At 35.7% G+C, this 22,725-nt stretch overlaps 3 protein-coding genes and 1 pseudogene across 3 annotated transcripts in view; 3 read left to right on the forward strand and 1 right to left on the reverse strand.

The window, feature by feature from the left end:
• Positions 1-22,725, forward strand: part of LOC125865145 (probable protein phosphatase 2C 10) — an 878,192-nt gene that overhangs the window by 219,780 nt on the left and 635,687 nt on the right. The window lies entirely within an intron of this gene.
• Positions 1,985-3,686, forward strand: LOC125865140 (uncharacterized). The gene has a single exon (XM_049545320.1). It carries the CDS (start codon positions 2,149-2,151, stop codon positions 3,412-3,414), a length of 1,266 nt encoding a protein of 421 aa, XP_049401277.1. The 5' UTR covers positions 1,985-2,148; the 3' UTR covers positions 3,415-3,686.
• Positions 6,932-8,669, reverse strand: LOC125865138 (glycosyltransferase family 92 protein RCOM_0530710-like; annotated as a pseudogene).
• Positions 15,433-19,984, forward strand: LOC125865146 (uncharacterized). The gene is made up of 4 exons (XM_049545329.1): positions 15,433-15,727; positions 15,813-15,927; positions 18,140-18,323; positions 19,523-19,984. Exons 1-4 carry the CDS (start codon positions 15,536-15,538, stop codon positions 19,740-19,742), a joined length of 711 nt encoding a protein of 236 aa, XP_049401286.1. The 5' UTR covers positions 15,433-15,535; the 3' UTR covers positions 19,743-19,984.

A 22,725-nucleotide genomic window follows, 5' to 3' on the forward strand; every position in this document is an offset into this window, starting at 1 on the left:
TTATCTAAGGTAATCTTGGGGAACACTTAAGTGTGCTTGAAGAGGTTGTATGGGCGGTCACTTCTTGTCTCACTCAAGTGTGTCTTAAGATTATATTAGGTAGAGGTCCTTTGGTAATGAAATGACATGTGTTCTTTTAAAGTTAAGCATGGGTTGTATATGGACATATGTTGAGTATATGTATGGTTGGCTATGGTCTTACATGTTAATGTTGACTTGTATTATGTCTCTTATACTTGTAAAGGAAAGGTTTTATCAAATGATATGAAAACATTTACTTCCTTGAAAATGTCCTTTTTGGCATGTTTTTGCATGGTCTCCATACTTAGTACTTAATTGTGCTAACCCCTTTCTTTCCCTTTATGGACTAAAGTGTAGGGATTTGGAGATGATGACATGTCATGGCTATTTGATAGGTTTCTAAGTGTTAAAGATGAAGACTTGGTGAGTCCTTATATATTCGAGGACAATACCTTATATGTTCTTTTATGTCTTTTTAGTATTGTTTAAGTTGTGTATGGGATTGGTCCCGAATTTTGTACTCTAAAGTATTAGATGGTGTTGAGACATCATGTATAAAGTCTAAAAAGTCTTCCGCTTGCTATTGTTTTTTTTTTTATGAAATGTTTTCTTGGTAAAGAAAGTTTTTAATTCCTTATGGTTTTAATGTCTATGCGATGAATGAATGCTAAGAGGCTTGTATTAGACCTCTTCGAGGTCGAGTACGCCGGTTACGACTAGGGGGTGATCCCGGGTCCTGACAACAACTAAACTAATTTTATTTTAAAATAATTAACAAAAATAAAAAAGAAGAAAGAGCCATCTTCTTCCCCACCCAATATTCCCTTCCCTGCAACTATTTTCAATTTCTCATCCACCATTTCCATCAGTTGTTTTACGCACGTGCTCAACCCACCCCATTCCCTGCACCCCATTCCGATGAATCTTCATTTATTTCGATGAGAAAAATATGAATTAAATTTTCGGATAAAAGTTTGTTATTATATTTTGCAATTTTGATAAATAATTACTAATGGAAAGAAGATGAAGACAATGAGTAACATATTTGATGCTATCAATATGAAGAAAACAAATCGGTTCTAGTATTAGCTAATTTCTAACTTTCATTATTTCACTAGCACTTGAACTATTCAATCGAGAATCCAAATTGCATCTTTACACAGAAACCATAAAGGATAAAATTGAATGAAGGAGAAGAGAGAGGTAGGGTGACGATTTGTTGGCGTCGTAGTTGCCGCCGACACTGGTGAAGAGGAAATGGGTCTCGGAGGGGGCGGGGGTTAAATAAAAAAATAAAAACAAAAACAAGTTTTTATATTCATAAAATTATTTTTGAATTATTTAAATAGAGATTTTTAAAAATATTGAATTCAATGCCACGTGTCATCATTTTATTGGTGGGTAGGTTTTTTAGAAAATTCTTTTTTAATTTTTTTAGTTGGTAAATAGATGTTTTCTAGAATATCATTTTTAAAATAAATTTTTGGATTCAAAAGCCATGTGTCATCATTTAATTCATCAATTTGTCATGTCACTGTCATGTCACAGCGAATGTAGTACACACATCTTATATTTTTGACTGATTGTCAAAAAAATGTCAAATAGGTATCAATTTTAAGGGGCATAGGTGTTCAATAGATACAAACGTTAGTTGAGGTGTTTAAATGAATTATGCAGACAACTTTAAGGGGCTACAGATGACTTAAGCCAATTTTTTAAAAAATATTTGGCTCAAAATGCCACATGTATGTTAGTCATTTGTCAATCATCACAAGTGTAGTACATACATCTTATACTTTTAGTTGATTGTCAAAAAAATGTTCAAATAGTTTAAATTCAAATGGGTACAAGTGTTTAATAGGTATAATGTTAGATTGATGTGTTTGAGTGAAATATACGGACAATTTTGAGCCAATATTTTAAATGTTAAAATTATAATTTCAAATTTACAAAATCATGTGAAGATAATTTGAACAGTTTTTAGAGTTTTATTGCGCTTCCTTTTACCCTTCCAAAATCCAAACCTTGGCAGACATCTGGTGAAAAGATTAGTTTAAAGAAAAACAAAGTCCACTTTGCGCATCGGAGACTTCGCCGGAACTCCGATCTGCCACCCCTCCAATCCCAATGGATTTCCAACTGAATTCCCAAATCTCCGGTGACTCTCCTTCTTCCTCCGCATCCTCAACCGTTCAAACACCCTCCACTTCCAACCACCACCACCAAAACGGCGGCGCTCCGATCAACAACAACGACCCCATGCATTCTTGGTGGGAATCCATCTCTAAAGCTCGTTCTCGCATCCACCTCCTTTCTTCCCTCCTCCCCTCCTCTGACGACTCCACCACTGACGCTTCTCTCTCCGCCCTTGCTGACTCGGACCGCCCTGCCCGGTCCCTTCTCCTCTCTCCGGGGGCATACTTTTCTATTTCTTCCTCTCTCTCTTCCCCTTCCTCCGGCGCCGGTGATGACCCACTTTGTAACTGGCTGTACGACACTTTCCTTTCCTCTGATACTGATCTTCGTCTTGTGGTACTCTCCTTTATCCCCCTTTTATCCTCCATCTATCTCTCCCGAATCCATTCTTCTATTTCTACATCTCTATCTGGTTTTGAAGCTGTTCTTCTTGCCCTTTACGGCGCTGAAACCAAATCCCGCGGAGGAAAACCCATACTCATTTCTATTCCCGATCTCTCTCAGCCTTCTCTATATCATAGTCCTAGAAACCCCACATCGGCAAAATCAAACTCCAGGTCGTCTAATGCCCAGAATCGTCCTTTGGTGGGAGTTTTATCGCCCCCTCTTGAGCACGAAATTGCTGTGAAGTCAACTAAACGTGCTTGCATTGTTGGGGTAGCTCTAGATTGTTACTATAAACAGATTTCCCATATGCCCAGTTGGTCTAAGTTGGATTTTTGTAAATTTGCTGCTGATTGGGCTGGTCAAGATTGTCCTTGCGTGTCCGAATTTGATGAAACTGATGGAAATTCCGAGAATTCTGTTGAAATTAGTAATGGGAATCTGGAGGGTGTTTCTGAAGCGATGGAGAATTTGAGAATTGAAAATGGATATGATGAATTAAGACCAAAGGGTGCAAGAATTCCACTCCCGTGGGAAATATTGCAGCCTGTGATAAGGATCTTGGGACATTGTTTGTTGGGTCCTTTGAATGCTGAGGATGTCAAGGATGCTGCTTCAGTGGCAGTGAAACGGATGTATGCAAGGGCTTCACATGAGTTGAATCCGCAGGCAATTTTGGCAACTCGGAGTTTGATTCAGCTTGACAGGAAAGGTCGTCAGACAGCTAAGATAGCTGCAGCAGCAACTGTTATGTCAAATGTTAACACACCCAGTAAAGCTAAAAAGCCGGAGATCCTTTTGGTTTCCAAATGATTGCAGTCTACCCGATGTTTGACTGGTTTTCACTTATTATTTTTTCACTTCCCTTATCAATGACGAGTTTGTGTATGTTAGAATTATTATAAGTATATTGTTACTATTATTTTTTAATTAGACCTTGTTAGATTTTATATGTAGTAAATGTCTAATGCCAAAGAAGGTTTGTATGATTTTGAATTTGATGTGGCAACTTGCTTGTGTGCTCTGTAACTTGATTTTTATCTCAATATTTTGGAGAGGGAACAGTACTGGTTCTGTGTGGTTTACTGCCTTTCTCTTATGGATTGCACATTACTCATCAGCTTTGTCTATTTCTTTTGTGTCTATCCATGTCTTGTCCTTTTAGCTTTGAGACTTTTAGCAGCTAAAACCCAAGTGGGCTGTCTTTCTTAGGTAATTAGTACATATCTATATATTTTTCTCTGTTTGTCACTGCCATTTCATATACTTGTCAACTTACCAAAGTCATTAGTTGAATGTTCAGTTTTGTACCCGGTTGTCTCATATGATTTATATTAGTAGATGAATCATGTTAGAATTATGATGGAATGGGTTAATAATGTTGTGTTTGAAACATTTCTTTTTGTTTTTGCGGTAGTGCTTCCCAGTATGTAGAATAGACTGAAGCTATCATCATTCTTAAACCTCTAATGTTCTGTACTCCTTTTTAATATCAAATTAAAGAAATGAAAAAGTAATAAGTACTTGTGTAAACTTATGCTAGATACCTCGTCCACTATCTGCGCCATAGTCTGTGTATATGGAGTTCATCAAGACTATTGGATTGTAGTATTCTAGAGATGATGAACACTAATTCAGAGCTATGGATACACACTTCGAACACTCAATAAAAGGGTTGAGGGCTAACTCACTTGGTGTGCTTCCTGCCTTAGATTGTTGAGGTGGACTGGTGGAGGGTTCATAGCCTATCAGTGGCATACATTTCCTTCCCCTTCTCCCTCCTCCTCCCCCTGATCTAACTATAATGATACTCAATAATGGTATTGTTTCCCTTTATATATGGAGAATGATAACTGATGAAATTTCTGCTTCCACCCTGTGATATGGACTTGACAAGCATGTTTTCTCAGTCTCTCAAATCAATCAAAATTAACGTCAAGATATCACTTGATATGTGGATGGTAAGTTAGGCAAAACTGTAATAAACAGTTGGAACTTCTACATTTAGTGAAAATACAGCACTTGATGGAAGGAGGGAAAATATACTCCATGATTGGCTTCTCTGGCTTTGTGTGCAAGATAGATTATGAACATGATATATATAGGGCCTTTTTGCGAGTTAAATGTTGGGGGCCCTAGATAGAAAGGTATGGAGGTCGAGGATTAGGGTAAAAGGTTAGTAGCTAGTTGGGTGTTGTCGCGCTTTATGTGAGAGAGGTAGGGGTCTAGCCTCTTCCTTTCCTCTTCTCATTATTGGTAGTATTATTTAGCAATTGCATAGTTTCTTATTCGTCTTTGTGTGGTACTATTTGTTGCTTCATTTGCTTTGTACCTTGCTATTCGGTTGTTATATTTTTCTTGCAATCCTACTTTGATAACATTACTTTTGAGCTGAGGGTCTATCGAAAACAACCTCTCTACCCCACAAAGGTAGGGTAAGGTCTGCATACATCCTACCCTCTCTAGACCCCACTTGCGGTATTACACTGAATATGATGTTGTTAGTTTTATGTGGGAGCAACATTGTGTTTACAAATTACAAACCTGTTTATAAGTGACTGAAGTGTGGCCAAATTCTGGTTCTGTAGTTTGGATAATAGAACTTCTGGTCCTGTTTTAATCTTACACTAAATTTTGTTTGAAGGTGCAGGTGGTATTCCAGGTATAACCCGATATGTTCTTCATATATATGCATTGTAAGTAGGTGATTTCATCTTAAGTATGATATTCCTATTTGGTACGTTATTTAGTTGTTTGTTTCACACTGGAAGATTCTGCTATTTACTATATTGTCATTAGGGCCTGCCAGGAATGATACTGTGCACTGATGTGAAATGGAACTAGTCATGAATTTGATTACAGACAAGTCTAAAGATCAGCGGAGTTATTTCATAGTTGCTCGAGTTCATCTTTGTATGTTGCTGATATGTGCGGTAGGTTCATTGTTTGAATGTCATATAAACTAACTCATCTGGCTTCACTTTTCAAGCATCTTACTTCCGAGTTTCATTGCTCCTTGCATTTTTTCTGTAGGGGAGGGGCAAGAATTTTGTGATCCTCCCTTCCGTGAGATGTGTATTCCAGAAGTTGGAATTCTAGTAACGTCTATTTCATGTATATGCTTTAAGCTCCCTTTTGTACTCTAACCTCTTGACATTTCCCTGAGATACTTTGATGTTCATTTCACATGAATTTGTTGGAATAATGTTATGTTCTTTGATTAAATAATTTCTTTACACCTCCTTAGCGAGGGACTGCTTGAAGAGATGATCTTTGAAGTGCTTGCACCTCAATTTTCTTTCTGTTACCAATGGAGTTGTTGACGTTAATTTTATGTTGTTGTATAAGAAGATGGAGCAAAAATTTATTTGTCAAAAGGAAATATGAAATTGGGAATAGGTGTTTGCAAATGTTACGTATGTGTATTCTCTGTAACTGCAACAGGTTTTTGTTTGGTAGGTCATTTGATATTCCTCTTTACCCTCTTCCTTTACTGACTTGCAAATTGACTAATTATCTTTCAACTTGCTCTACCTGTTTTACTGCATTTGTTTTCTTGCCCTTGTTCTGAGTTGATAGTGTTGGGAGGTGAGCAGATAGTCAGAGAAGAGACTACTTTTCTATTGAAGTTGTTATTTTGGCGATGTTGAAGTTTGTCCCCAGTTTTGGGTTTTGATTGAAATAGTGGCTTGCAGGTGCTTTTCAAGTGAAGTTTCTCAAATTTCAAACTTTACCACCTTGTTTGGGTGGCAGTTATGTATTGTTTCATAATGTATCGTATTGTGTTGTGATGCATCATATTGTATTGTTTTAATGAATACAATGTTTCGATTGATTGTATCGACCTCTATTACATAATGTCACATTCATAATTTGAATGATAAATCTACAGAGAATTTTAGAGTATAGGTTGAAGCTACTATGAAAAGCTAGAATAAATGATAAATAAAATTATTAAGTAAATAAGTAAAGACAAATGAGAAGAAAATGTTATGGTGACGATATGATCACACCAAATCGATCGTTCTATAAAATATGATTTTTCGCGATTACCCAATGATGAATTTTTTTTTCTTTCCGGTGGTACCTACTAACATTCTGTCATTGCTCAATTATTGGCTTTTATAATAATTTTCATTGCATCACAAAGAAATGCAACGTTACAGATACTAAAAAATGGTTTTGACTTTCACCAGATACATGAGTAAGATACATTGAACATTCAACTTTCATTTTCATAATACCCTTGTGTTGTGACGTAAATTCATGTACAAAAAGAATATATGGACAATTTCATGTACAAATAAAATAGCAAGAGAAATTATATCCTCAAAGTCAAAAACTTATGTTGCCTCTGATACGAAATAATTTCATGTTGTGGAGTCATGTCAGTGATTTTTGCCAGGGTAACTTCCCAGTGTTTGGGTCAGTGAACATCTGTGCTACTCGATCCTTAAGGCCAGTGTCAGTAACTTCACAAAATCGACTAGACCAATCTGGTGGTTCAACAGCTCGTGTCCCTAAACCAGGGGCACGATCCCTGGATCCAACATTTCTGTGTTGTTGCCAATCAGAAACATAAGTAACCACCCTCCAGTAGAACTTCTCCTTGAAGACATCCCAAAGTTGATACTTGTAATGGTTAATCACCAGCACATTTCTATCCATATTGGCATATCTAAACTCAGACTTTAAATGAAAATGGTGAACCACATTGAGTAATGTTGAATTCAACGCTTCCAGTTTCACAATACTCTTGTGCCTCTCAGGTGCAATCATCCTGCAATTGTACCCCATGGTGACCCCTTGTGTTGGGACATGTTTGAGACCAGATGGTCCAAAATTATGACATGACACCCGCAACTCAGCAACTTTACTATTACTACTCCTTGATTGGTTTCTTAATATGTCAAGCAGTGACATACCAGTAGGCAAGTGGAAGAACTCATCGACATCCATAAAACCAACCCATTCACACATCTCTAGCTCGTAATGCACAATGAGCAAAACCTGCCTCTTGAGTCTTGATCCAAGGCCAAACATGTCGTGTCACATTTATGTTCCCATCCATGGATAATAGCTTAATGACAGCATCATTATCGTCCAAGCTGTTATTATCATAAATAAACCAATGCTGTACTCCGATTCTAGTATGGTACATGATCCACTCTTTCAAGAAGCTGGCCTGGTTTCTTAACATTGTGCAGACACACATCTGGTGATGTTTTGACCTGGCAAGTTGAGCTGCAGACGACGTTTAGGACTTGCTATGGACTCTAAAGGTTCCTTACCAACCATTCTAACAGAAACCTTCATGGGCTGATTCATGTTACTAGTCCTAGCAACAAACCTCTGTGGATTATTCAGTATGCTCACTGGGGTATTACATCGAACAACTTCTTGAGCAATGGATACAACATCTGATTGTAACACAAATTTGGGATTCTTAACATCCCAACCAAAAACAAACTTGAATTTCGAAGCGTCCGATTGTTTTCCACCACGAAGATTGAACCCTTTAACAAACACGATGGTCGTGTTATCGCGATCGATCATGGCCTCATAGGCCAACGAATTCCACCGACGTGATGGCCCAATTGAGAGGTTGTAACCGGTAGACTTGACGGAAAGTGACGTCAGGACTCCACGTGGATTAATCAGGGGACATCGAACGAGCTGTTGGCCCAATAATTCATCGTTTTCAACTGATTCAGGAGGTTGAGAAGAGTTAGGATTAAGGTAGGTCATATTTCATGAATAAGGGAGTTGAAGGAGGGTATTTTAGGAAAACAACTGTCTCGTCCGGGAATTGGACGGTTTCCATAACTGGAACAATCGGCTTAACACCGGGTAGGGCTGTGGTTGCCGCCGGCCGCCAGGGATGAAACCCGCGAGAAGAGAAAGTGAAGGCAGCAAAGAAGACAAGAAGAAGAGGACACCAGAAGAAAGATTTCCTGGGAATTTGAACTGCTGCACGTTTCTTACGATGATGTTTGATTCCCAAGAAAGGAATGTGAGCCATACCCACGATGTTAATGCTTCAAATTCAGCAACCCCTGTTTCTGAGCAGAAATAGCGATGATCATCATCGTCTTCTCCAACGATGAATTTAAATATTACAATACAATAAAATTTAAGTAACAATCGAAACAAATATTATATTTAGACTAATAATACAATAGAACGAATAACAACTATCCAAACAAAGTGTAAGAAACTTATTGCTTTTGGTATCGGTATCCCTTTCACTACTTGTGTGAGTACGCCTCATTTGTTTTCATTCCCTAGTGCATAGAGCAAGAGTAATCTACTTCACTCGAGAAGAAGAAATTGTTGAGTGAGCAATCCAGTCTCTTGCCCTTCAATGATGGATTTGTCTTCAAAAAACCTCTACCTCGGTAGAAAACCCATCCGATAAGCCTTTTACAAGCTCGACTCTTTCAAATCCTCTCAACAATAATTGACTGTTTACTCATGCTTGGAAGTCTGTTGTTACTAATCTGATCTTTTCTTTCCTGGATGTAGACGAGACAAAGATTAACATTAAGACGTCTGAATATGAATATATGTCTGAATGATTAAGACGTTGTCTCTAGATTTGAACATTGAATGATTAAGATTGTTTGTTTTTAGCAGCTGAATATATATAATTCATCATTATATCAAATGTCTAACCTCTTATTCACTAGAACTAATTCTTAGTTTATAAATAATAATATTACTATGTGAAGTTAAATGCTTAGTGCTTTTAAGAATATATATACACTAAAAACAAGTATGTAAGAATAAAAAAGACAGTCCTAAATTAATAATATTTTTTTACATGTGTGGAAATATTAATGCATATTATTATAATTTGGTATTAGACTACTAATTTTATTGAGACGTTCTTGGCATAGATCCAAGACATTTTCTTTCAGAAAAAAAACTTAATACCTAAGCTTTTCTAGAGCAAGCAAGTCAGCAAATTATTTTCTACCTCAACAATAAACTTGAACCAATAAAAGTGACAAGAGTTATTGATGAACCTAATCTAGAAAAACAAAATATCAACAAACAAACATAGGTCAAGAGTGGAAAAAAATAAGAGTATGACATGTCTCTCTAAAATGCCAACACATTAATGAAAATATTATTAATTTTCTTGATCTTTTTGTTTATTCATTGCATATTTTAGTGATATGTATATGAGGTAAAAATATCCAATCAGACTAATCAATCTAAAATGTTATCGAATAAGCACATACGAAACTACTAATTTTATAAACAAAATATAAAATTACAAGCAAAATTTCAGTGTTCTTGAGAAGAAAACGGTAATACCAAGAATAATTTGAGTATACAAATTAATAAACAAAGTACTTATAAATTTTCTTGAAAATTTACCAGTTCAAGAGGAAAAAATTCAACACCCGTTTGAAAGAAAGGAGGAAGATGCTAATAATGGAGAGAGGGGGAAGGCACAATGTATATAGAGAGAAAAAAATAACAATATTTGAGTTACGAGGAAATAAATTAGCATTATAAAAAGAGTCTGAATAGAAATAAGACTCCCTCATAGATCTGAACGAATCAGATGCTTTCAAACCCATTAAGAGTTTGTTTTTTTTTAAAAAAAATGCACTTAATGGCCCAAAGCAATCTTCAAGGCAGTGGTACTTGAAATTTCATTTGATTTCACCATGATCGATGAAGACCAATGCACCTATGTGGAAAAAATCAATGAAAAGTTTATAATTTTTTTTATTTACGTAGATGATATTTTATTGGCTGAAAATTATTTGGAATATGTCAAAACTGTCAAGTCATGGCTTTAGAAGTTATTTGATATGAAAGACATGGGTGAATGAGACTATATATTGGGTGTTAAGATCCAAATAAATTGTTTTAATAAACTTTTGAGCTTATTTCAAGAAATATACATAAAGAAAATATTGGACGAATTTCAAATGAATAGTTACAAATCCATAGATACTTCTGTAGCAAGAGGTGGAACTTTAAACCTTGAAATATGTCCAAAGATTGGAAAAGAAAAGGAAGACATGTTTCGAGTTCCATATTCTAGTGTTGTCTGGAGTTTGATGTATGTTATCAAGTGTATTCGTCAAGATATTTTTTATGCCATGAGTCCGGTTGACAGGTATCAATCCAATCTTAGAAGAGATCATTGGAAAGTAATATAGAGAATATTTTGATACCTGAAGGGAACTAGAGATTATTCACTATGTTATAGAGAATCTAATTTATTCATAAGAGGTTATACAAATACTGATTGGACTAGCGAGTGGTATGATAGAAAATCAACATTCGATTATGCTTTTTTACTTAATGGTGGTGCTATTTGAAATGACCCAAAAGGTTCTTAAAAATGTGCTTCGGAAGTTACCGGAAACTTGTTTAGCTATATCAAAAAAAAATCCGTTTCGTTTTTCGAAAATCCGACTTCATATTCTTGTTTAGGGGGTCAAATTGAGTGGGAAATGGGTCTAACCCAAATTTTAGAGCAACCGTATCAAAATCCGAAATTTCCAAGTGAAGCCTTTTTCGAGGGTCTACTTTGGAGGGTCATATCTCCTAGCACACAAATAATTGGGTGGCCCATAACATATCCATGGAAAGCCCTTTGAGTTAGCTACCTAACGCACTTCGTTTCACCTCATTCGGAGTTCGGACGAAGAAGTTATGCCCATTTTCGTAAAATCTGTCCGGCAGGAAATGCAATTTCCAGTGAGCGTTTTTACTGTTCACCCGCCTCATTTTTTTTTCTAAGTGTTGGACCATTTTTCCAAAGGGCATATGTTATTTCCTATATACCATTAGTTCAATTCCCATCTCTAAAACATTTCCCAAAACACCTCTCCCATACTTAGACACATTTTCTCTCAAGTTCTCTCAAGAACCCTAATCCAAAACCTTCCTCAAGATTGAAGAGACTCTTGCTCCAAGTTCCAAGCTTCCATTGAAGACACTCTCAAGACCTTCATAAGAACTCAAGGTATGTGGTGTTGAACTCATGGGTCCTTCCACCCATAGTGCCTAGACTCTATTCTACTCACTAATTCATGGTTTAAGTTAAGATTCATAAATTAGTCTTGTTCTTTGTAATAATTTCCTGCACATTGAATTTTAAACATGAAAAGTGATTGTTTTGAGCATGTTGTGACTCTAGAACTTGAATCTAAATTTGGAATGGATGTGGAGATTTTCATGTGGTATTGTGGGTGTTAAAAGGTGTTGTTGTAGGTTGTTCACTGGTTTGGCTGCATAATTACTACCCTATTTTCCATGCTCTTTGATTCCATTACATGCCTTCAAGGTGTTTGACAAAATGTCCAACTATGGAGAATTGATGAATCGATGCTTTAAAGCTTGAGTTATGAGATGTATGGCAATCCAGAGATGTGTTGATGACAAACTAAGCTTGTGTATATGTTCATTCCATACGTGAGATTGCATTAGAGCCTAATGGGAATTTCCTATATAAAGTGTTGCATGACCATGCCCGGTCCGGGGGAAAAGAACCGGACAACCATGTGAGAGGTTTATATCTCACCACCTAGGATGCTTGGGGTGTGACCAACATCAACCATGTGAGAGGTTTATATCTCACCACCTAGGATGCTTGGGGTGTGACCAACATCAACCATGTGAGAGGTTTATATCTCACCACCTAGGATGCTTGGGGTGTGACCAACATCAACCATGTGAGGGGTTTATACCTTGCCACCAGGGTGTCCGGGTGTGAACGGCATCCCCCATCCTAAGTTGGGGTTATAGATTGGTTGGATCATGCATACACATATGATATCTACTATTAGTATAGATTTACTTAAACATGTTTTGACTTCACTTTGATCATGCATCCTCATATTGTTATTCATAATGCCTATGAAACTATTTCTTGTATTTCGATTGTGTCCTTGTCTATTGTTGTGTTGCACCCCGCATACTTAGTACATTCCAAGTACTAACGCATATTTTGCCTACATGATGTCACCATGTAGGGACCGGAGCTACTCTTGATCCTTCTCTCCATTCACGTGGCTAGTACGGTGCTTATCCGAGTTTGTTGGTGAGTCCTCAATGATTCGAGGGCTATGTTATGTTTCCTACTCCTATGTTTTGAGACTTTAGCTTGCAATTGTATTTTGACTATGAGGGGAGCCGGTAGTATGTCATGGCCCCCGTCCTATCTATGTATGTAGAGGTGTGCGTTGGACAAGTATTTTGTAAATGAGCTTGACTCTTGTTCTATGATGTCATTTTGAAATGGTTTGCCCTTAGTCCCTATTTCCCATTAATTAATGTTTATTGTACTTCCGCGACCGATGAAGTGTGATGACAAGTTTGAGAGGCTTGTTTGGGGTTCCTTCGGGTTCCTCATTCGCCATGTCACGTCTAGGCCCTAGGCTTGGGTCGTGACACTATTTCATGCATAACGTAACTCTTTCAACCATGGAATCTAAATTCGTGAATTGTGTGTCTACAATACAAGAAGCTGCTTGGTTAAAGAGATTCTTCGAGCATTTGAATATTGCAAGAATTCTAAGGGTCCCATGATTTTATATTGTGTTAGTTAAGCGGCTATCGCATACACGAAGGATCCTCAGTATCGCAACAAGATCAAACACATTAACATCAAGTATAACTTGTTGAGAGACATAGTAGCAAGTGGAGAAATAAATTTACAATGCATTCCTTTACACATGAAATGATAGCTAATCTTTTTACAAAGACAATATCTAAAGACTTGTTTGAGAAACATGTTAACGCTATAGGTTTGCGTATGATATGATAATAGTTTCTTGTATTGTAAAATAGCTTGAGCGTTGTATTATTCTCATCAACATATGACTATTTTGAATTTATATCTCATGCACATATGGATATGTTTTAAAAATAAAGAATGTCATACAAGTCACAAAACTGACTCTCATACGAGTAATTGCCTTTTACGTCAGAAAACGTGAAATGATGATTTCCACTACCAAATAATGACTTGTTTTTATAAGTTAGACAAGAGTTTCTCTAAGAAGATGATTTTGAGGATCATTAAAGAGAGAAACTCGGGTTAAGCATCTAGACGTGTTTAAATCAAGCTCTGTACGATGTTGGATAATCAACCGAATGAGACACATGCGCCAGATTAGGTGAAAATTTCGTAGCATGTGTGTCATACCTTGTGTGTTATGCAATCAATTGATTAATTAAAGAATGACTCCCTCCTTCAATATGTGATATCCCAAAAAATTAAATTAAATTTTCATTGGAATATCCTTTGACCTTTTACTGTTTCTTGAAGTTTCGATTGGTATTGCTATTTTAGCATGTTACTAATAGCCACGAGTGATTCGACAATGCATTGCATGTCTAGAAAAAAATAGTTGATTTGAAACAGATAGATTTGAGTAGAAAGGGAAGATGATTAAAATGTATAATTTAACTTGTATACATAAGTCGACTATTATGCTTCAGTGTAATTATGTATATGAAATTAAACATGAACTCAAATTCATCTCTTTAAGAAGATGAGAGATCGAATAAGTAACTACTGAAGTGAGTGGAATCTCAGGTATTGTGAGTAATAGTATTCTCAGTGAATTCCTTCCACATGTGATTGGATTCCTACGTGAGGCTTGTAAAACCTTAAAGGTATGCTCATATGTCCCACAAACTATTTGTCGTATGAATTGTGTGTCTAGTTGATGTTGCATTGACTTGGGTCTTGTCCACCATGTACGAAGTGAGAGATGTAAGTTTTGGGTCATGGATCTTCCATGTGAACCGACCCGATCCGATTCAATCCAACCCAATAATTTTTCAGAGAAAAAATCAGGTTGGGATTATCCCTTATCTCTATTTTGTAAAGAAGAGGGAACATTTACTGAGTAACTGCCCAACCTCTCTTTAGAAAAGGTGAGAATCTCGAAGCAAAATAAGAATAGAAAAAACAGGGTGAAAAAGAAAAATGAAAACTATATCTTCTAACATTAACAAAACAAAAGAGTCATTTAGTTTGTGAAAACATAACTTTGATTCCTTGAGACTCAAAATCGGACTTGGAGCAATATCTTAACAAGATTGAATTAACATTCAACTGTTGTTAACATGTACACAAACTTGTTTCTGTTAAGTAAATCTTACATTATTCTCTCTATATATATATATATAATTTTTTTAAAATTAAAATACTATGTCATTAACATTAAGTTTATAATTTCAAATTATTTGCGCTTTTTTGTATATTTTAATTTCTATTTTATATCTCAAAGAAAGTATTAAAATATTTATATAGCATCTAAAATTTATCATACTGCATTATGCTTTTTTAATTGAATATTTGAAATAAATGTGCCATACGGGTTATCATAAATCAGTACCAGAATAAAGGGGAATGTGGGTAATAAAGGAGAAGGGGTGGTGGATGAGGTGGTTTATATTTTTCCTCTCACAATTTGATAATGAAATTAAAAATATATTTTTTTTTCCTTTTCACAATTTATTTTTTAAATAATTTTTTTTGGATTCATATATTAAATGTCATCATTTAATTTGTCACTTTATCATATCAGCACGAATAAATTATATTTTTATTTAATATTCTTAACTGTTTGTCGAAAAATGTTTATAATACAAATTTAAAATGATAGAGATGTTAACCTAAATAATTCAAGCAAATATGAGAACAACTTTTAGTAAGATTTAAGCCATTTTAAAATTTATATCATGATTCATACATAAATTTAGAATAAGAGAATTTTAATTTTATTTTAATTAGATAGAAAAATTGAACATAGTTATATCTTGTAGGTAAGCAAAAGTTACAATTTTGCAATTTTTAGTCTTACTTGCGGCGGGGCAAAAGGATAATTGCCAGGCTACTAGTGTCACTATAAACTCGAAGGTCTTTTACGGATCCTGCCGGCCGGCGACGATGAGTTTGTCACTCATACAAAGTTACTCCTCATCGGAGGAAGAAGAACAAGAACAAGAAGAAGAACCTCACTACGACAACTCCGACGATGACCTAAAAGATGACGTTCCACAGAATCGTTACAAACCCTTTTTTAACCCTAATCCTTCTTCATCTTCCTTGCTCCCCTCTGCTCTTGATGCCTTCTCCGAAGTAAATTAATTTCCTTAATTATTTACCTCTAAGAAAGCTGTATCCTTTTTTCATGTTATTACATTTATGTTTGAAATTATTGGAGATTTCAGGGCCGCCGGAGTTTTTGAACAACAGTGTTGAAGAAGCTGGAAAGGACGTGAATGAACAGAGACACGGTCGCCGTAAGTACAGCAGAAACAAGAATGATTTACCAGCCGGTACTTTTCTAACTCCTTTACTTCCTCTTAATTCTATTCTATATGATGGAATTTATGGTGTTGTATTTATACAATTTGGGCATAATTTTCTGTAAAGAGAGATTGGGGCTTAAACAATTCATCAATTTTCAGATTAATACTGCTAGTGGAATTTTCTTTACAAAATTAATGATTTCGTTCAGACAGTGGTGCTTAGGAACATTTATAAGGCAGCTGTTATACAACTTACTCTAGCAAAACCAAAAAGCGCGAAAGTTCTTAGGCCAAGCCTTCTGTCAAAGCTAATGTTATAACTAAAGTATGTTCATTACCTCTGACAACAACGGCGAATCCAGGATTTTAAGCTTGTGGTTCCAGTAGGGGTGCTTATTGGGTGGTTCGGTTGAATATCTGTACTTAACCACTTCGCTTATTGGTTATCAATTATTAATGGGATAAGACACAACTATCCCCTAGACTATGACCGAAATTCCGGAGACATGCCTTAACTAAACTAAGGTCCTATTACCTCCGAACTCATTTTTTTGTAATTTTATACACCTTTTAACTTACGTGGCACACTCTGTGACTCCACGTAGTTAAGGCGCATGGAAGATGTTTGGATGCCATGTAAGCCAAAAAGTTGTACAAAATTACAAAAAAATAGATTTGGGTAATAGGACCTTAGTTTAGTTAAGATGTGTCTCTAGGATTTCGACATAATCTAGGGGTACTTGTTCCTTGGCCCGTTATTAATTGTACTAAACCGCTAATCGAACCAATATAATATCAATTTATTTGGTACTCCCTCTGTTCCTAATTACTTGTTCATTTTTTTTTAGTTGTCCCTAACTACTTGTCCATTTTGGCAAATCAAGAAAAAATATTTTTTTTACCTATTGTACCCTCTATTAATTACTTTGAAAAAGGTAAAACTTTTTGAAAATATGAAGTTTTTAATTCATCTACCTCATAATTAATAGAGGTAAAATGGTAAACTCACTATGTCAATCATTGTTTTCTTAATAGGTGTGTCAATTCAAAGTGGACAAGTAATTAGGGACAGAGGGAGTACTAATTTAGCGGTTATCAATTGACTTATCGAATATGTAAAATGAAAGATAAAAGTACATATATGCTTGGAGGGAGTTGAGGATAAAAATTGTAATAAACTCATTCATAAACTAGTCAAGTTTTTTACTTCTGTATGATAATATATGACGGGAGGCATGGAGTTGAAGCATATGAAGTTGAGCGAACTGAACCCCGATTAGCATCCCTTGGAGGCTTGTAAAAAGAAGCCAAGAGAAATTGGAAAACACTCCATAGGAATTGAACCCGTGTCACAGGCTACAGAGCACCTCAACAGGTTCCTTCCTTGCCACTAAACCAACTGATCATTTTAGTTATGGGTTTCCAACTAGAATTTTCTTATATATTTAACAAATTCAAAATATAAAGTATAGGGTCCGGGTTCAAGTTATTGGGTCTCTGGGAATCCCCAACAATTACACTGGATCCGCCCCAACAATTACACTGGATCCGCCCCTGATCTCTGAGGTTTAGAATTTTTTTTTTTGATCCAACTATCTTTATACATTTCAGTTTGCTGTCTAGATCATTAAATGAAATATAGTTAAGCATCAATAGAAAAAGAGAAACCTAATAATATAGAGTTAATACTTAATGGAGAGAGTGGAGAACCAAAGACAGACTTTTTCAGGAAAACTTGCCTTGTGAAAGGGATTAGATGTGGTTATTTAACTTTGTAGCCATAGCATAGGAAACCGAAATGAATGAAACTTAAATAGCTTATATGTAGAGTGTTCCGTAGATCTGGTTGAAGCCTGTTTGCAATCCAATGCTTTTACTTTGCACACTTCAACATTTTAATCCTCTAGTGTTCCGTAAATCTGGTTGAAGCCTGTTTGCAATCCAATGTTTTTACTTTGCACACTTCAACATTTTAATCCTCTAAGGTAGAGAAGTAAATCCAAGAAAAAAAGATATTCCTCCAATGGTTATATGCTGAGAAGTCTTTTCTTCAAAGCGGGGCATGTCAAATTTTTGCACTAGGAAGCATCCTTAGGTGTATAATTTTATCAACTAATAGCAAGATATTTGTTCCTCTTCTTTCTCTAGTCATTTTTTTGACAATAGAGAAGAATCTTTAATGGTCATGGTTTGTACATTTTCCCTTTTTTTTTTAAAAAAAAATCTTTCATCTTTATAGGTGCTGTAGTGGAGTCAAAGGCTCAGTTAGTAGGAATTCATGAGAGGGTGAGAAGCGATGTTGGTGGGGGCATCCCAAAGACAGCTACTGGTCAAGGAAATGCTTCTGTTGGCACTGTACAAGGAGGCAAACCTGTGGCAACTGCGAGCTATCCTGGTGCAGAAGATGCATCAGAGCTTCTGAGGTATGGATTGTCATTTCAATGGAGGATTTTATTATCGGAATTTCAAGCTTGAAAGTCGGATGAATATCAAAATTGTTGTAAATTGATTGCTAGAGTTAGTTATTTAATTGCAATTTGATTGTTCATATATGTTTGGTATCTTAAATTTCCGTAACTTGGTCCCCAATGGTGTGGCCTAGGGGTCAATGAAGTGGGTTGGAAACCATGAGGTCTTAGGTTTTAATCCTAGTCGAGGTGTGCATAAGTTAGTGCAGACACCAAGGTCATTAAAAAAAATAATCTATACCATGTGTTGTTTACTTTAGTAAATGTGTGCTTCACCTCTTGCTTTACGCTTCAAGCCCCTTGGACCTGGTCCCTTTGATGCATTTTTCACTTTTAAAAACATTGGATGAGACAGTTTTTATTTCAGAATGTAGTAAAAGATTTGAAATACTTGGCACCCAATGGTGTAGCCTAGTGGTCAATGAAATAAGTTGAGAACCTCATGTTTAAATCACAACAGAGACAAAACACTTAGTGATTTTTTCCCATCTGTCCAAAGCCTTAGTGGATAGAGCTACTCTGTACATGTGTTCGTGGGAGATCTGAGATAGTAGGTATCCCGTGGTATTAGTCGAGGTTTTCTCAAGCTTGCCTATATATTGCAAGATCTGTTTTTCCTTTTCGACACTTGTCTATCTTTTACTTTCTGACAGGTAATAAATTTTAGTGTTTTAAGTGGCTATTCTTATATGTGGTACCTGCAACTCAAACGCCATGAGCTTAATCCTCCCAAATTAGCTATGGTGCATTGATGCTTATGCTTCCCTAAACCAAAAATGATGTAGAATCTATATCAAGAAGTGGATTTACTACTCCATCCTGGTTCACCCCTTTTGGGTTTGCTAGTGATGAATTTGGCCATAGACCATCATGCATTAACTTGAATTTTTTGCCATGGCAACGTTTGAATCTTTTCTTGCTCTCCAGGTAGGATAGTCCCTGCATTTTGTAAGAACTGTACCTCTATTTATGATAATCTCACCTAGTATATATTAGTCCATTTTCTAGAGACAGTTGAATGAACTATTCTTTTTCCTTCCCATTAGGATGTGGTGAGGAGCATAATTTTGTGACAATGATACTATGCATGCTAGTGAAAAGTTCTTTTTCTGAAAGTTCTGATTGCAATTTTTTCACTATGCATCTTGTATTAGGATGTGCTTGAGATGTGGAATTCCCAAAACGTACACACATGCGAAAGGGATGGTGTGCCCAGTGTGCAGTGATCACCCTGTAAACTCTGATGAAGAGCCAGTCAAGAAGAAGGGGTCTACCGTCAAAGACAAGGAGAAGAATAAGAGGATGAAGGGGCAGTCATCCCATGCGACATGGAAAAGTGAGACAGAAATGCATCTCCGCCAACAATTTGATTAGTCAAGTCTAAAACAAGTTGGTCCAAAATATATGTAGGTCCTCCAGTAACATAATCAATCAACTATGTACTTATAGCAGCTCTACTCAGCTGAAGTGAAACTGGGAATTATGCGGTAATCTTGCAGCTGTCTGTTTAGAGTGCATAACCTGTGTGATGTAGATTCTGGTCCGGCTTTAAAGCTACAGTGCCACCACTTTGTTCGTTTTTCTCAAGTTATTGCAGCATAAATTTGGTTTTTGATCCATCTTGTTTGGAAGAAGCGGTGCAGTCAAAACATGTCGTGCTCTTTCGTTGTTTTCAACTTGGTGACTTGATTATACATTATGTAGGGTTAAATTTCTTCACTCAATGAGGTTTGTTTCACTAAATTACACGTTTTATCTTTCAAATGGTCGAATCTTTAGTTTTTAGCCTTTAACAATCAAGTTTATGCCTAATGGGGCATAAGTTCTAATAGCTTAAATAATGTCCAGAAATAACTTGTGGGATATGATAATGGTATACTGTCTTTTACATATATGACGTGAAATGCAAATTTAATTAACAAGTTTTATCTTGTAAATGGTACTTCCCAGATAAAATAGTTTACATATCACATAGGTTTTCTTACATAAATATTAGGCCAAAGTCATATACGGCCCCTTAAAGTTGTCCGCGTATTTCACTTAGACACTCCAATTCAACCTTTTACCTATTGAACACTTTTACCTCTACAAAAATTGTTCCTATTAGACACATTTTGATAATAAACAAAAAAATGTCAAGAGTGTGTGATGCACTTGCCATGACATGGCAAACTAACTAATTAAAAGAAGCCACGTGTCTTAAAAGATGTCATGTGTCTTTTGGGCTCCAAAATAATTATAATTAAAAAAATAAACTAAAATCCTAATTTGTATGTTGCAGCTTCCCGCCTCTGTCTCCGACCTGCCCATTCCCCCACTTCATCTTCTTCCCCTTTTTTTTTTTAAAAAAAAGCTTAGATCTCCTAAATTTTTCTACTTCTTTTTTTAATTTATTTTTGTTTTTAAGCTTATATTCAATTCATGTTTGAGTTGATTTGGTAGAAAGAAAGAGATGTGTGGTGGTAGTGTTTTTCGATGAACAAATTAAAATTTGTGATTGATTGTTTGAAAGGCTAAAAAGAAAGATATTGAGAAAAATGAGGTGGTGTCAATGGTGGGAGGTGGGTTAATGGCTGGTTAAAAAGGATAAAGAAGATGATGGTCTGCAAAAAAAAGGGGAAGAAGATGATCGGAGAAAGAAAGAAAAGGAGAAGTGTGGATATGGTGACGGCAAATCTGATTAAAAAACAAGGTGGCATGGAGAAGAAGAATGATTGCATCTCGAGAAAGAAGAGGAATGAACTTTAATGGTGGGACGCCGGTGATTGTGGTGGTGAGAAGGTGGTTGCAATGGTGGTTGAGTCAAAGAAGAAGAAGAAGAAGAGATGCTAATTTTTTTTTTTTTAAAAGATAAATCTTTTAACGTTAAAATATTGGAGAAAAAATAATTCACGCGCCCCATTTACAAAATAATTCACGCGCCCCATTTACGTGACTCACAAACGACTTGCCATGTAGGCAAAATATGCTTAGACGGTTCAAATCTGGGGTGGTAGAGGTGTTCAATAGGTACTAGGTATAGTTGAGGTGTCTAAATGAATAATGAGGACAACTTTGAGGGGCCGCAGATGACTTTGACCTAAATATTACAACACTGCTTCCCTTGTGATGATGTGATAGCCACATACAAAAAATAAAAATAAAAATCGTGTAAGGTGTCATGTATTGATCAGTTCTTTATACACATCAGAACAAAATATCTGTCATAAGCCAATCGTAACCTCCAAGATCCCCAACACTTGATACGCTCTTCAACCGTGGGGAGGGAGAGAGAGAGGGCGCTAAGGCCAATAGTCACCTATAGTGCCGGCCAAATGAGCCCATATTTTGGTAACTCGTCCAACCCGTCCATATTTTAATGGGTTGGGTGAGTGATTTTCCACATGGGTAAAATATGGGTTGATACCCATATTCAACCCATAAAAATATGGGTTGATACCCATATTCAACCCATAAAAATATGGGTAAACTATGGGTAAAATATGAATTAGCCAAATGGGTTAAACTTCTAACTTTTATAGTTTATTCATGATATCACTAAAAATAGTGTAATTTCTCTTCATTTTTATGTTATTCTATAGAACTAATTATTCTTCTCTATAATTGAAAAGGTGATGTCTTTAACCCTCCAAAAATATATATTTTAAATGTACATTTCTTTTTTTAATTATAATTTTTTTTATTTGTTTAATTTTATATTGGATAATAAATAATAGTGTACAAAAAGCAAATCATGTATTAGTATTGACATTACTTAAAGTGCATTAAGCATGTTTTAGTCCTAAAATGCAAATATTCATTTACTTTGAAATTAAAAATATTTTCATCTTGTTATTACATAAATTTATTTTATATTAAAAAATTATAGGATTTTTTTTTTGATTTTTATGATACAATAAAACTAAATGAAGCATTTTCAACATTTTTCATCTAAAAAAAGACTAAATTTTTTTCTCCATATTGAATTCTTAATTAAGAACTATTTACTCATGAAAATATGGGTAAATATGGGTAAACTAGTATTTTACCCAACCCATTTATTATCCAATCAATTTTTACCCATATAAAATATGGGCGGGTTGAATTATTACCCATTTTATGCTGACCCATTTTCAACTGGCCCAAAGTTGACCCAACCAGCCTATTTGCCACCACTGATTAATGTTTCAAGGACACTTCATCCAATTCTAAGTGTCAACGATCGCTAGTCAGTATAAAACCCAACTAAGTGAGTTGGTGTCGAATCCCACAGGGAGCGATACATGTTTAAGATTCAATAGTAAAGTGTGAACATGGTCAAATTAGTCATAGGAATAGAAGTTTTCGAATAAAGACATTATTCAAATCAGGGGATAAC

This window comes from Solanum stenotomum, chromosome 5 (assembly GCF_019186545.1).
Source record: "Solanum stenotomum isolate F172 chromosome 5, ASM1918654v1, whole genome shotgun sequence".
Taxonomy (NCBI): domain Eukaryota; kingdom Viridiplantae; phylum Streptophyta; class Magnoliopsida; order Solanales; family Solanaceae; genus Solanum; species Solanum stenotomum.